Source organism: Trachurus trachurus (genome assembly GCF_905171665.1).
Source record: "Trachurus trachurus genome assembly, chromosome: 7".
Classification (NCBI taxonomy): domain Eukaryota; kingdom Metazoa; phylum Chordata; class Actinopteri; order Carangiformes; family Carangidae; genus Trachurus; species Trachurus trachurus.
This window is the reverse complement of record NC_139901.1, coordinates 9417734-9432808: the sequence shown is the minus strand read 5'-3', so window position 1 is coordinate 9432808 and position 15075 is coordinate 9417734. Positions and strand designations below refer to the sequence as shown.

The 15075-nt window shown below is 40.5% G+C and overlaps 1 protein-coding gene across 3 annotated transcripts in view; it reads right to left on the bottom strand.

Annotated features, from left to right (window-relative positions):
* The window catches only part of arhgap4b (Rho GTPase activating protein 4b), a 40134-nt gene that overhangs the window by 14320 nt on the left and 10739 nt on the right, over positions 1–15075 (bottom strand). For 2 of the 3 annotated variants that reach the window (XM_083975824.1, XM_083975822.1), the window contains exons 2-15: positions 14009–14400; positions 11448–11619; positions 11192–11354; positions 8097–8159; positions 7793–7966; positions 7379–7507; positions 6945–7166; positions 5705–5806; positions 5337–5522; positions 4842–4926; positions 4363–4390; positions 4022–4118; positions 2500–2560; positions 2280–2357 (exon numbers count right to left, since the gene is read on the bottom strand). In XM_083975824.1, the coding sequence (XP_083831950.1) occupies positions 2280–2357; positions 2500–2560; positions 4022–4118; positions 4363–4390; positions 4842–4926; positions 5337–5522; positions 5705–5806; positions 6945–7166; positions 7379–7507; positions 7793–7966; positions 8097–8159; positions 11192–11354; positions 11448–11619; positions 14009–14078 (1630 nt within the window). In that variant the 5' untranslated portion in view covers positions 14079–14400. Of the gene's footprint in view, positions 1–2279; positions 2358–2499; positions 2561–3483; positions 3512–4021; positions 4119–4362; positions 4391–4841; positions 4927–5336; positions 5523–5704; positions 5807–6944; positions 7167–7378; positions 7508–7792; positions 7967–8096; positions 8160–11191; positions 11355–11447; positions 11620–14008; positions 14401–15075 lie in introns of all 3 variants that reach the window. The other variant, XM_083975823.1, reaches the window with a different exon arrangement.

Here is a 15075-nt window from a genome sequence, read left to right as displayed (position 1 = left end):
TATTACTTATTTGGGTATTTACCCACTTAGTTTACTTGTTGCTCTGTTGGTGGTACCTTCAGTTTGTCTTTGTATGTATGAATGCATGTGTTTGTATATGTACTGTATATGACTATATGTGGGTATGTGTTTGTATATGTCTTTATATGTATATGACTAGAGAGATACAGATTAGTGATAATATGTTAGAATAAATCTATATATGTATATCAGAAGGATAAAGATTAGTGATAATATATTAGAATAAATCCAGCTAGATAAACTCATAAATTAATTTATTGTATAGATTATAATGACAAGAAAGCTTGATATATAATTTATGAATAAGGGGTGGGAGTAAATATCCTTTTCGGATATGAAAAAAAAAAAAAAAAAAATCAAATTAACTTTATTTTCAATTATTTTATCTTATTTTTGTTCATCTGTTGTCTTTGCAAAGTTTTTATTTGTTAGTCTGTCCATTACTGTATTATGTTTTATTTCTTTTAACATGTCCAAAATAAACTATAACTATAACTATAACTATAAAAGAAAGCATTTTGTCAAATGATTTGTAAAATCTACAGGTTGTCTCGTTTTCTCATCACCTGTCCTTTCTCCAGGTACTAAGATAGTTTATATGTTGCATATGTCAGCTATATCTTTGTGCATCATCCATTTGTAATAAAACTATCTGATTTTATTCAAACAAAACTCTGTGCAATGTCACATAAGACATCAATAAAAATCAAAATTATTGTTTAGTTAACAGATCACTACTACACCACCTTAGCTGTAATCATCTTCCTTTTCTCTATATTTCTCTAACTATACTACAACTACTATAATAAATATTTCTTTCTGTAACAATGAATCAAACCACTGCCTGCACATGAGAGGGTTTGTTCGTAGTGACAAACCCACAGATTCAACACCTGGCCACTCATTGCAACTGAACTCTTACTGTAACTCATTGTTTTGGTTTTTACAAACCGCATCATCACTGTTGATCAACTCTCACCGCTCCCACCACCTTGTGTTTGGCCGCAGCAAACTGATGACTGCAGGTTTAGAGTGGATTACTCACTGTGATGAATAATCAGTTACACTATTTGTGATGATAGCTTTGTGTTTCCTTAGGCCTGACCCATGAGTGTGCACCTCAAGGACACATGAATAAAAGAAGAAATTAAAAATAATTATTGGTTGACTGATTGATCATCTTAGTTTTACCTGCTAAATTAAGAGTTAAAGGGATAGATCAACATTTTGGCAAATTGGACCATTGCCATAATCCCTATAGTCATAGCAGTAGGTTCGTTACCTTTAATTGTCGGTGCAAGCTATTTTTAGAATGGCGGAGCAGAGCTGCGAGCTGCTCAGAGCTACGCTATGGAGGCTCATGGGATTTCTTGGTTTCCCTCATCAAACTCATTAGTGGAAAACCGCTGATGCGCGTTCCCGTCGGGGGGCAGTTTTTTGGCAACCAGTCTCTGCATTTGCCTCGAAAACAACTCTGTCTCGTAACGTTCCGTTATTATCTCATAGCGTGGTGAATGTGCAGGTCACAACTTGTCCACCACAGCGTTTTGGAGTTGTTGGATTGTGTATTTGATGAGTTTGATGAGGGAAACCAAGAAATCCCATGAGCCTCCGTAGCGTAGCTCTGAGCAGCTCACGGCTCTGCTCCGCTGTTCTAAAAACAGCTTGCACCGACAATCAAAGGCAACGAACCTACTCCTAAAACTACAGGGATTACGGCAATGGGCCAATTTGCCAAAATGTTGAACTATCCCTTGAAGGAGGCAGTACAGTCGATTCTTGTACTGTCTCTATTGTCCAATTAATGAGTCGTGTTTTTGGTTGTAACTTGTGTTCTTCTTCAAATAAAAACATTTGATCACAGAAAAACGAGTTAAGGAGGCAGTGATGCAGCAGTGAAGACACAATCCCTCACTGGCTTCCCACCTCCCAATTCTGTTCAATGGAGCGAGCTGAAAATACCACTGCAAGCGTTTTGCACATGCACCACATGTGGTTCCTTAAAGTTTTGAGGGTTTTTTCAATGATAAAGCCTTTCACTGTTTTTTTTTTCACTCTTCTGTGCTTGAACATACAAATGCAGTCTGAAGGTTTTTCTTTTGACTGACATGAATCCATTAACAAGTAAAGACCTAGAGTGTGTATCAAAGCTGAAATGTGTATTTTCCTAGAGGAAAAAAGTGATGCAGTCTCAGTGGCTTTACTTCACCTTTATTCTGAAGGAAAGAACGCTGTTATAAGATGAAGTCATCACTTACCTCTCTCAAATGAATCTCTAATGAGGTTAACCTCCCGCTGTGACCCAGGGACTCTGAATATTCCCTCATGATGGAGGCCTGACACACACACACACACACACACGCACACATTACATTAAATGTGCATGGATGCCTCATACATAGTTCCTCCACCTACTCATGCACAGCGTCCAAATCTCTCCCAGCATGGCTTAGTGCTACATCATAAAACGTGACTCACCGTGAAGGTTTATGAAACGGATGCAGCTCTCAACCACCACAGGAATCTGCTGCCCAGAGCTCTGGAGAAGAAAGGCGATTAGTGGAGAGGGGAGAAGAGAGTGTTAGAGACAGAAGGAACAGTGGTGATGGTGATCGAGACGCACACAAGGGCAAGGACGGCGAGGTTGATGTGGAAAGGAAACACCACTACAGCAACAGGAACAATGTGTTAAGAAAAACACAAAAAACAGCAAACAAATACAAAGAGGGGATTAACGAGGTTAGCAGAGCAGAGGGAGACCAGTGATAATAGCAATAAAATAATATATGTTTTTGGTTTAATGCTTACTGTCACTGAGTTTGTTTTCATTAACCTGCTTAATGCATGATGCACAATTTACAATTGCAAATAGAAAATGGAAATGGGAATGGGAATATTTTTGCAAAATGTAAGTGGGAATTGTCACGTTGAAGTGGAATGATAGAACAGGAGGAATAAACCTGGCATTTGTAACTTTGTTTTTTTTCTATTGTCTCAATAAAAACAAATCTATTTTGTGCAGAACTGACAGGGTTGTTGCTCATTTCTGCTCAGTAGATGTTTTTTTTAAATAGATATAATTCTGGAAATCAACATCAGCTAAAACACAGCAACTAACTAAAGCAGAAATGTGTTTGTATTTCCACCTTTCTATTTCCCCCGCATGTCCAAGACATGTTTGAATACATGTGAAATAGAGGGAGACTAAAAATATTGGTCAACTACTGCTGGGCCTGCTGCCCGTGCAGGATTAAAATAGCATTTCACCACTTTCAGACAGCTCAGCAGTGCAGAGTTACATAATTATGAGTGCATCGCAGATAGCAGCTGTTAAACAGCTTAGATTTATCTACAATGTTGAACTGTTCCCTTAAGTTTTCAATGTCCCCATTTAAAAAGTGTCCCCCTACAGCCCACCGGCCAGCTCGGTGTACGTAAGCAGTCACAGTTGGGCTCCAGTACCTGTGTCCGAGACATTCTCCTTCTTCTTCTGCACCAAGCCAAGCACAGCAGAGTGAAGACAGAGGAAAAAAAACAGATATTGTAAAAAAGGGGAGTGTGAGAATTAAAGGGGAATAAAGATTTAGAAGCAGTGGGAAAAGGCCGCACATAAGCACATACACACACACACACTCGCAAGCACACGCACTCAATAGAGGAGTCGAGAGAGGAGGCAGCAAAGAGGCCAGTGCATTTTAATCCCTTTCACAAGAGAGGGAGAGATAAAAGGAGGGAATGGACTGAAAGGAGAGAGAGCCAGCAGTAAGCTATAAGCATGACCATACACATGAAGGCAGCAGTAAGTAAGTACACTGGGAGTATGGAAGGTTAGTGTGTGCATCACACTCCTCTACTCCTATTCTCCTGCATCAGTGTGACGGGATTCTGTAAATCATTTCCTTTTGGAGGGTTGGACAGCGGCACAGTGCAGCAAGCAAATCAAAAAGGGGGTTAACACAAGGGTCTGTTCATTTTGCATACGTGTGTGTGTGAGTGTTACCTGTATGTAGGAGAGCATGTCTGTGGTGAAGAGTGTGTGGCAGAATTGGGAAACAGGTCTGGACTTCCGAACACGCACTGACCGAGCACATTGCGTTCTGGGAAATATAATAAATAAGATGCCATGATGCCATTTCACATGTGTGTATTAATACTCAAGATCTAATTGCTCTGATCAGTTTACACTTCAAGTATTGCCACCCTCCAAAAATAATCAACATTTTGTGGCTTAGGTTTGGTCGGTCGAGTCTCTTTCCGCTTGTCCTCTCTGCTCTCTCCATGTCTCTGAGCCTCTCTCAGTCACACTCTCTTAATTCTCGGCTGTGTAAATACATTGTTTACCTGGAAGGGTCACTGTCGACGGCCTCAGCTGGAAGAAAAAGAGACAGAAAAAACAAGTGAGAGTGTACACAAGGTTTGTTTCAGGGGCCCTGGTGCAAAGAATGTGCCGCAGTATTAAAGGGGAATGGATTTTTGCACATCAAGCTGTGTGTACAGGTCTTGAGGCGAATGGCTGCATATGTGACAAAAGGCGCTTTGTGACTCCATGAGGGAGCTGTGTGAGGTTTGATAAATGCCCTCAAGTGACTCTGTAGCCCACTTCTAGTCTCCACTGCTTGAGGTTAGTGGCTTGAAGCCGGGCTGAGGCAGATTTGACAAGGAGAGGAAGTATAAAAAAAAAAAAAAAAAGAAGACAACAACCCTGTTTCAACTGTGCTATTTCAACTTTTGGGAGTTCTGGGTTACCAGAGGCATCGTATCACAGATACGTAAACCCTACCAGTCATCGAACACTGTACTGTAGTATATTGTAACAGTACCTTTCTGTATGGCATCTTGTAGAAGGTCATGTTTGGCTTGAAGTTTGGAGGTCAGAGAACTGCTGGCGAGGAACTCCTTCACTTTCTGAGATAAGAACAAACACCTGGATTCAGCATTTAATCCTCGACAGAGTGAAGAAGCTCTGGGTCTGGGGGGCCCCAGCAAAGGGGTTTAACTTATTTTTTAGTATAATTTGAACCAAAGGTAATACAATAGCAGAAACACATTCTATAATAAAACATCTAAAAGAAAAGATCCAATTAGATGGGTAATGGTGGGACCAAATCTTATTAAATCTGGGTCTGTGGTCTAATTTCTGCCAGTTTAGAGAAAAAAGTAGCATGAAGCACAATTAACCACCAAGAAATCTGAAATGATCTAATTTTATTAACTAAAACATCATTTCAGAAATGGACAGCACTGATTGGCCAACCATCTATTTTAATATGCAGTATATATAAACAGTAAATACACAGCCTTCTACATTGACTCACTGTAATATAGTAGGTCTCTGTCTCCTGCTGATTGGCTCGACGCTTGGCAAGGGTAAGTTTTGGGGCACTAGTTCCCCCAGGGGGCTCGTGTGATAAGCTGCTGGGCACATCAGGGGAGGGGTTGCAGTCACTGTCACACATGCTGTCCAGCAGGGCTGTGAGAGTGGCTTTAAGTGTTTTACTGATCTGAGAAGGGTAGAAAAATATTTGTTTTTGAGTCATCATGCATCATTGTGTCATTTCTTTAATTTCAAGACGGGTTCTTTAATTCAATGTCCAGACTGTAAACACATTGTCATTGACTGAGTAAGTGATGGACAGACGGATAGAGTCATTATGGAAACAGGTAGAGGTAATAATTAGCTGACCTCCTCCGTTTCCAAGGTAACGGCAGCGAGTCGAGACTGGAGTTGCTGGAACCTGGTCTCTAGCTCGTACCTCACTTGGCTCTCCGCGCTCACCTCGCACACCTGAAACGCACACACAACCACTCAGAGGCAGATTCACCTTCAAACCAAAGAGATATTGTTTGGTTTTATTCGCTGCTCATGAAAATCTACTTTAAAAATGATTGAAAATTGGTTTAAAGGGATAGTTCAACATTTTGGCAAATTGGCCCATTGCCATAATCCCTGTCAATGCAAGCTATTTTTAGAACGGCGGAGCAGAGCCGCGAGCTGCTCAGAGCTACGCTATGGAGGCTAATGGGATTTCTTGTTTTCTCTCATTGCAGAGTTGTTTTCAAGTTAAATGCCCCCAATGGGAACGCACATCAGCGATTTTGCATGAATTTACCGTCCGTGCCGGTGTACACAAGTTTCAACCTGGCATGAATTTAAACAACTCTGTCTCGTAACGTTTCGTTATTATCTCATAGCGTGGTGAATGTGCAGGTCACAACTTGTCCACGAGAGCGTTTTGGATTTGTTGGATTGTGTATTTGATGAGTTATGTTGAGGGAAACTGAGAAATCCCATTAGCCTCCGTAGCGTAGCTCTGAGCAGCTCGCGGCTCTGCTCCACCGATCTAAAACAGCTTGCACCGACAATTAAAGGTAACAAACCTACTCCTAAAACTATAGGGATTATGGCAATGGGCCAATTTGCCAAAATGTTGAACTATCCCTTTAAACTGACCTATTCACATGGACTATTCAGTTAATTAAAAACCCCAAAAAACCAAAGGGTTTTCACTGTGAACCTAAGGCTGACTGTAGTCCTTGGTTAGAGTGCACCCAGTGATTGTTAGTGAAGCCAACCACAGTCTACATGGTCTGCATGTTATCTACAGCTCCTGTAGAAGCATATGTTTAAATAAGGACTATGCACACAGTATAAAATATAGATGGAACTTAGTGTTTGCTAAACCCTGATTCCTCTTACTTACCGTTGCCTGTCAATAAACCAAAGAAGAATGTGGCTATTCACCTTCTGAAATTCAGTAAAGTAATTACTCAGCAAGATACTAATTTACACTCTCCACAGTTTGTCTCCACAGCAGCTGATTTGCGTGTGACTCCAGCTGACAATTCACTGTTTTTTAAGATGAAAAAAAAAAAACTAATATAATGCTATGACTCAAGTCAAGTACGAGGGTATGTGACTTTACCTGGTCTCCCTCATGCGGGTGGTAGTTGAATCTGAAGGGAAGGCAGAAGGCCGAGTCATGTTGCTGTAATAACGCATCTCTGTCTCCGCTCTGGTCCAGAGACGTGACAGCTGCCTCCAGCTGCTTCAGCCCCGTCTCCTCCGTCTTCTGGATGCGCAGCCTGCTGGCCAGGTAGCACTTCATCGCCCTCTCCACCGAGAGATGGAAACCCAGGTCGCAGCACTGCCAGGTGGGAAGGAGAGGGAGGACGGAGGATGTAGGAAGGAAGGAAATGGGAATGAAAGAGAGGAGGAGAGGGTATAATGTGGTGGTTGTGGTGTGGAAGAGAAGAAGGTACACTTTTCTTCAGTAAAATAACAGGAAAGAGAGCCGCAAATACTCTCACTGTCATAAACACACACAAAAAAACAACACACAAATTGTATGTTTCTTACATCGATGAGAGTGCTCACGTCCTGCAGGTAGTACTTGTTCATAGCTGCATTGGCTGCTGCTAAATTCAGCAGGTAGTCATTACGAGCCTTGGTGCACTTCAGCTGGGTCTCCTGCACTCTACCATGCCTCTGTGTAAAGACACACACACACACAAAGAGAAAAACAACATAGTATATATTAGAACACAAACCCATGTGTTGATATCACATGACAACACTTCATAGTATCATGTGCAGCAACCACAGCGTCTGACTAAAAGATGTACAAAGGAGGGATGATGCTTTTGTAAAAACTGTGTAGTTCAGACGAGACAACTAGAGCAGGAAATGGTTGGTTGTTTTGCCCTCTTCAAGGCTTCCTGTCACATGCTCTTGCTTTCATTCTCACACATACACACACACACACATGCTCACCTTCTCCATTAATCTCTCCATTTTCTTCACAGAGCTCCGCCTCTGTCCTCCCAATTGGCCCAGGCCGGGCTCGGCTGACTTGCCCGTGTGTCTCTCCTCCAGCCGCTCGGCTTCCTTCAGCTTGCCCTCGGCTATCAGGCAGTCTGTGTGGTACTGGTTGTATGTCTTCAGAGCCTTCATCAGCACAAAGGTCACGCAGCACAAATACCCTCACGTTAGCATTAACTTGTCGCTGCTGTATCACAATGATTTTACACGACAGTTCTGCACAGCTGCATGCGGGCTGATACGATGAGGTACTCACCGTCTGGAGTTCAGTGGTGACCTTTAGCAGCTCATCCTGCATCTGGATGCCAACTTCTTTGCTCTGGAATTTACAACAAGTCAATTGTTAACCATTGTTTTTTTTGTAATTAAAAAAAAAACTGTGGAATTGCACTTGTATTCAATTGCAATTGCAATTGTACTCAAATATTTGTATTCTTCATGAGAGTTAAACGAGAAGATGATTAGCAGCAGTAGGTGATTAGCTTAGCTTCTTTCTAGCACTTAAAGGGACAACGAGGAGTTTTCGAAAGCTAAGTGTTTTCACACTACAGTACAGGAGGTTTGAAGACAATCAGATACCGTTGTAGTTCCGACCATAATTTTTTTTTATAACCAAATACAAAGTCCTTGTTGTCCCTTTAAAACTTTAATGTTACATTTTTAGGTCTTTGCTGTGACAAAACAAACATGATATAATGTATTATTAGGGATACTTTCCGTGGTCTGCCGATATAAACTGAGAATACTTGATATTCTTATCAGTATTTAATTAACTGCAAATTATGTTATCATGTGTTACCAGTAAATACCCTTAGATTTTCTTTAATATATGTATGTATATTTTCGATGACCTATTAATAAGCTTTTAATATGTGTGAGTGTTTAAAACAATGAATATTTTTTTGAGCTTTTGTAATGCATTGTGCTATGTTAAATCATGTTAAACCATGTTTGTTTTTACTATGTATAAAACGTTCTTGTACCCCACAAATGTACGCACAGTAGCCACTGTAGTCGGAGAATGCCACCCCACAAGCCCCTGGGTTTTTTTTTTGGCATTTCTCCCTCACATTGTCTTGGATCCTATATGTTGCATGTTTTTAACTTCTTTGATACTGTAGGTAATAAACAAACTAAGGATAATCTTGAAGAGATGGTTGACACATTTATTTCTGCTTTTTTTTGGGAAGAGCCAGACTAGCTGTCTCTGAGCTAACTCTAATTCCTGTTTAATCAAAAGAAAATTAACTTATTAAAAATAAATAACAAACTATTGAAAATTAAGACATGCTTTTAGAGAAATATTTCCTGTTGGAAAAATAATATTTCATTGAACATTTTTATTCAAATTTTCCATCATCACTTTTGTTATTTTTTCATACAATAGCACGGTCCTACAGTACTTTAGCAATAACACATTGAGTTTACTGCCAACAGTGATTTTAGAGAAGCTAAAAGGGTCTTGCTCTACTTGGCATCGACTCCAACAACAGCAACCTCTTAGCTCCTCTGAAAACTGTGGAGGCTTAATTAAAATTCTGCTCACTTTTCATCTCTGAGAAGGTACAGAGCGAGAGTGTGTCTGACAACCAGTAATTTGAGCAAGATGAGTCTGTGTACTTTATAAAATGAATGAGACTGCAGATGCCACTGCGGTACCGAGACAGATAACAGGACAAATACATTACAGGGGGATTTAAATGGAGAGTCTCTTTGTGTTTGGTGCATGTCGACTTAAAGAGCTTATTTGGCGAGTTTGTTCATCTTTCATCGTTGGCAACTAACAGCTCGAGTCATTTGAGTGCTGTGCTTTATTAAAAAATGAAACTGGCAGCATTGGGAAAAAAACCCACATCTTTATCAATTTATGCATTCATGAATTCATAAAGGATTATTTTTCCTCTCAGGAGACAGAGCGGACAGAGTGGAGTGAAACTTACATTAGCTGAACTCCTGAAATTAAGTGAAATGAACTGTGATTGATTGAAAAATATTTTAAGTATTAAGACTTATTATAGAAAATGTTTTGTTTTATGACCCATTCACTTTAAGTTTTGGGCCATTGTCAGTGATGGTTTTTCACTCACCAGGTTTAACTGAGATATCTAGAAAATACAATACAACTACATACAGTCTACACCAGTGGTTCCCAACCTGGGGGGCGCCAAAGATCCAGGGGGGGTCGCGAAGCCCTCTTGATTTTAAAGGGTTTAATAATTTTAATGTAATTAAAATGTTAAATAAATGAGTAGGCTAAGCATTTAATTCATATATGTGACAAAATCAGCTAAATTCAAGGGCCACATTAAACATTTATTTGTGTATTTAAATAGATAAACAAAGAAATGATAGGCCTATATCAATAGATGATTGAATATCAACAGTTTTAAAACATTACATACATAATACAGCAGGGAATATCAGTCACAATGAATTTGAAAAACTGCATGGAACAATGAGAAAAAACCTGTGTAAAATTACAACATATTCTTCAGAACTTGTACTTTTAAAAACACAATTATTTTTAAAAGTACAAGTTCTGAAGAAATATGTTGTAATCATACACAGGTTCTCCTGACTGTTTGTTCCATGCTGTTATTAAATTACTGATGTAAAATAAAATAAAATAAGGAACATCATAACTTCTTTTACATCGGGGGGAGGGGGGTCACCAAAGTTTTCAATGGTAAAAATATGGGTCCCTTGAGAAAAAGGTTGGGAACCACTGGTCTACACGCTACATTTAGAAAGATATTCCGACCATTTCATTTTTTTGAGTTTGCCAAATGACGAAAATCTTTGCAAATTCATTAAAAAGGAAAAAAGATTGCATTGACAAAACTATTCAGATGCTTGAAATCTAGCATAGCTCTTTCTCTTTCTACACCTTGATAGATACAGGTGCAGAAATTTCATTATTGAGTATTGGGTGTACTGACGTGGATGTGAAAACAGTTTCCAGTTTCCTAACGTTCCTCTCTGCACTACAGTGACTGTGATGAATGATAGGAGGACGACTTCCTTAGACTGAAATGATGTCCTCCAAAATAAGAATGTAAAGATGCAAAAGCAAGAAGAAGCGTGTCTTCAAACATTAAACTGAATATACGCACACTTTACTACTTGCTCCTTTGGATGAACATCTCTGTTTCATGTTGTATGTATCTGGTGTAGGTTTGTCTGTGGATTTGCTTGACTGTTATTAGGACCAAGAGATACTTTTCCTTGGAACTATTTGGCCGCCTTTGACCTCGATGAATGACCTCTTACTCTCACCATGGTGTCATTCTGTCTTTTGATGTCCATATAAGGATCTATAGAGGTACTTTGAATCAAACCTCCACTACTAACCCGTTTGTGCAGACGGTGTGTGTCCTCTGTGCTGTGCACCAGTCTCTGTGTGAGCGTGTTGCAGCAGGTGTCACCCAGTGCTGCATGTTCTCGACTCTCCAGACGAGTCTGACTCAGCAAAACAGTCCAGACCTGACACACAGACTGACCCCACTGCTCCTTCCTGGAGAGGACAAAACAAACATCCTCACCGGTAAACCAAAACACATCACCTGAGATGGGAAGACACTAATGTCCACTGCACACACACACTTACTTTTTAGTCTTGTGGGTGAACCTTTCGGTGAGTTTATCGAGGGCACGGGCGTATTCGGCCTCAATGTCACCTCGACGCCGGAGAAACTCGGAGAGGTCTGAGAGCTGCTGCTGTTTCACCTCCACCTGAGAATCTAAAATCTTGATCTGGTCTGTCAGCTGGGCCCGCAGGTCTGACACACGCAGGGTGACAGAGACGGACAGGGAGACAGACACAGGGGAAGGAAATGGAAGACAGTCATTTCAGTAAATACGTGTTGATAAGCCTGGACACACAGTGACGCAGGGACACACATGGTGAGGGTGATGAGGGTGAGGTGGTGTATTCACATTTTTTGATTTACCATCTTCTTCTTCTTTCCATTTACAGTGAAAGAGTTTGCTCCGTGTAGAAATAAAGCATTTACCCAACAAGAATTATACATTTTGGCCCTCAGTGACTTATCATTCAAGACAAGTTGAAGATATTCTCATTCACAAATGTAATATACATATAATGAATTTCCATATGAAGTAATGTAAAAATGATATATGAAACCTTTTAGAAACTGAAATTATTTTCATATGTCTAGCACACACAAATATGTATGTTTATGCATGTATACTGTTTTCTGAGACCAATTTCACAAAATATGATGATAGCCCATATATAATAATACTGGTATATCTGGTAACATTATGTCATCATCATCATCACTCTTAATATAGGCACATGTCATGTTATATTCCTGTAGAGGTACAACGTTGAATACTTAAATTAACAGGAGCACAGTCTGGAGTGAAGTTAAACTTTCCTCTAGAAATACTGATCATCATTACTGAGCTGCATTAAAAATAAGATTCCCATAGAAATGTCTACTCCACCGATATTAATTGTTGGCATCTCCACGGAACAAATTATGTTCAAGTGTTTTTTTGTTTTTTTTTAAGAAATAATCATCACAGTGTTTAGGAACGGTAAGAAGTCTCTCAGTTTGGGAGAATGGTAAACATGATTATACATAAGAATATTTTCCACTTTTGTCCGCTGAAATGATGATGGCTTTCTGTAAACTCTATCTTTAAAATTTAGTGTCTCTCACAGCAGTGTGTTGTCTCCAGTTGGTTACTTTCAAAGTTGGATTTTTGTTTTAATTAAAACAAGGGGGAGACAGAAAACAGGAATGTGGATGCATATAAATGCATGCATGTATGTATTTGTATGCATTCTGTATCCTGTACTGCAGAGCAGCCATTACTCTGTAACCCAATTCAATTTTAATTTATTTAAAAGGGACAATGTACAGTTAAAACATAAACGTGCCATTTGATGCACTATACCAGATTATAGCTTTAAGCTAATTTGCATCCAAGGAGAGTATTCATCTTCTGTCTTTATGGCGCTATGTGTATTCCATATCTTTAAGCGCCATGTTGCATGTTAATAAATATGACAACAAAAGATGAATAAATACAGTCGACATATGTACATCACACCGACTCCCGCTTGTAGATGCATACACAGGCAGGCACTGTGCACAGTAAGGAGACAAACGATGCCTGTATAAAAGAATGTAAATGATGTGTATGGCTCCCATGACTCATTCACACAAGAACATACAATAATGTTTTTTTTTTACATAACATTGAATAAAATGTCTGCGACGTCATTTGTGGATGTGATTGATTTCGATCGATTGTGCCCTACAGATTCTTTTTGACAGCAGCGTATGCATTATCACACACAGCTCACTTGATTTGACCCGATATGACCCCGTAGCACACACACACCTCCCTCCACACGCAATTAAAGCAGCAGCAGCGACATTGCCCCGGCGCTGCACTTTTGATGTTAAAAGGCTAATACAAACATCATCCTCTCCAATGACACCGCCCTCACTTTGCTCTCTCACCTCACCTCTCCCTTATCTTTTCTTTTCTTACCCATCCTCAGTTCAGTTATCCTCCTCGCTTGCCCCCCCCCCACACACACACATTCCCTCCCTCCTTCAACCACTCTGCCCACTCCATCTTTCCCCTCTTTACTCTTTTTCTCTGTCTCTGTGTGAGTACACAGCCCTGGGCTGACTGGATGTGAGGAGACAGCATCACTAATACTGACTATAAATACACCCTTGTAGTACAGTACAGAGAGCCAGCCAGCCAGCCACAGCATGCACGCTCCAAAACACAGCACATGACGCACACACAGCTGTTGTCATGTAAAAAAAAATCTTGTGATGCCAGTACTGGTCATGGTCATGTTTTCTCTGATTAAAGGGCTCCTTTATGGGCCCAATAACTTTTTCCCGACCCATCGACTTTGGTTAAACTCGCCATCGAGCGCCAAACTAAGGCGACGCTATCAGTTCCTGACATTGTTTCTAAGCACATATACTGTATGTCTGCACAAATGCATTCAGAGAGAGTATATGGCTGGATGACTGTGCAAAGCAAACTGTGCATTCATGCACGAATGCACATGTGCTGTCTTATACGCATCCATGCATACAACAGAGCGCACATGCACAAACAGAGGTGTGATAGAGGGCAGAGACGAGCACGTGCATGCACAAGACTTACCTTTCATCTGAGATTCATACTCGGCCAGGCTCCCCTTCTCCCTCCTCAGCTTTGCATGTGCTGTCATCATCTTTGACCACTTGACCCTCGTCCGTCACCGAGAGCCCTTCCTTCCTTCCTGTGCCCTGCTTCTCCTTGGATCCTTTTGCGTTCTCGTATCCTTGCTGAAACCTCGCGACCTCAGCGCCTGCTCTGGCTCTTGGAGTCTGTGACCTTTCACCCCTGTGACCTCCTCCTCGGCCTTGCCGCTCTTACAGCTGCACGTAGCGCATCAGCATCAGCATCAGCGTCGGCGTCGATCGGCTGCACACGGCGGGGATGTCAGTCGGGTCGATGTGTCCATGGAATCCCCTGGGTTTCTGGTAGGAATGCTGATCCATCGGTGAACCGGCCTGAGGAGAAGACAGTAGGGGGAGAAGAAAAAAAACAGGAAGAGAGAGGACAATCGTAAGAGAAGAGGTGGATGACAAGAGGGTAACAGGGGGTATGAGTTCCACAAGCTCGACTGAACAGGCTGAGGAACTCTTTTGTCCCTCAGTCTATCAAACTGGGGTGGGTGTTGCACCAAAGAGACATTGTAATGTTGGATTTATGTTGTGAATGGAGTTAGGAGGTAGTTTGTGTTTCTCTTTAAATGTGACTTTTGAGGGTAACATTTATGCTTTCTGTAAATGTATGTTTTTTGTATTTTGTTATTATTTGTGTGAAACTTTGGACGTCATGGGACGCAAGACAAATTTCAGAGTGATCTGACAATAAAGTATAATCTTATCTTATCTTATCTTATCTTATGTCACCTCACAGGGAAATGAAAATATTGATTGATTGGCTGCTTTTATTTATTGTTTTTCTCTTCTTCTCTTGTTTTGTTCTCTTTTATCACAATTAATCTCAATTCATTTACTTTTTTTGGCCGCTGTGTTGCGGTTAGGTCTTTCTTTTCTTGTGCTGTGTCATTATGTTTGCTTTATGTTTGTCACTTGTATTGCACAATAAAAATAAGAAATAAAAAAAATAAGTTAAATATCAAAACGATGGATTGACATAAAAAAAAAAAGATTGAGACC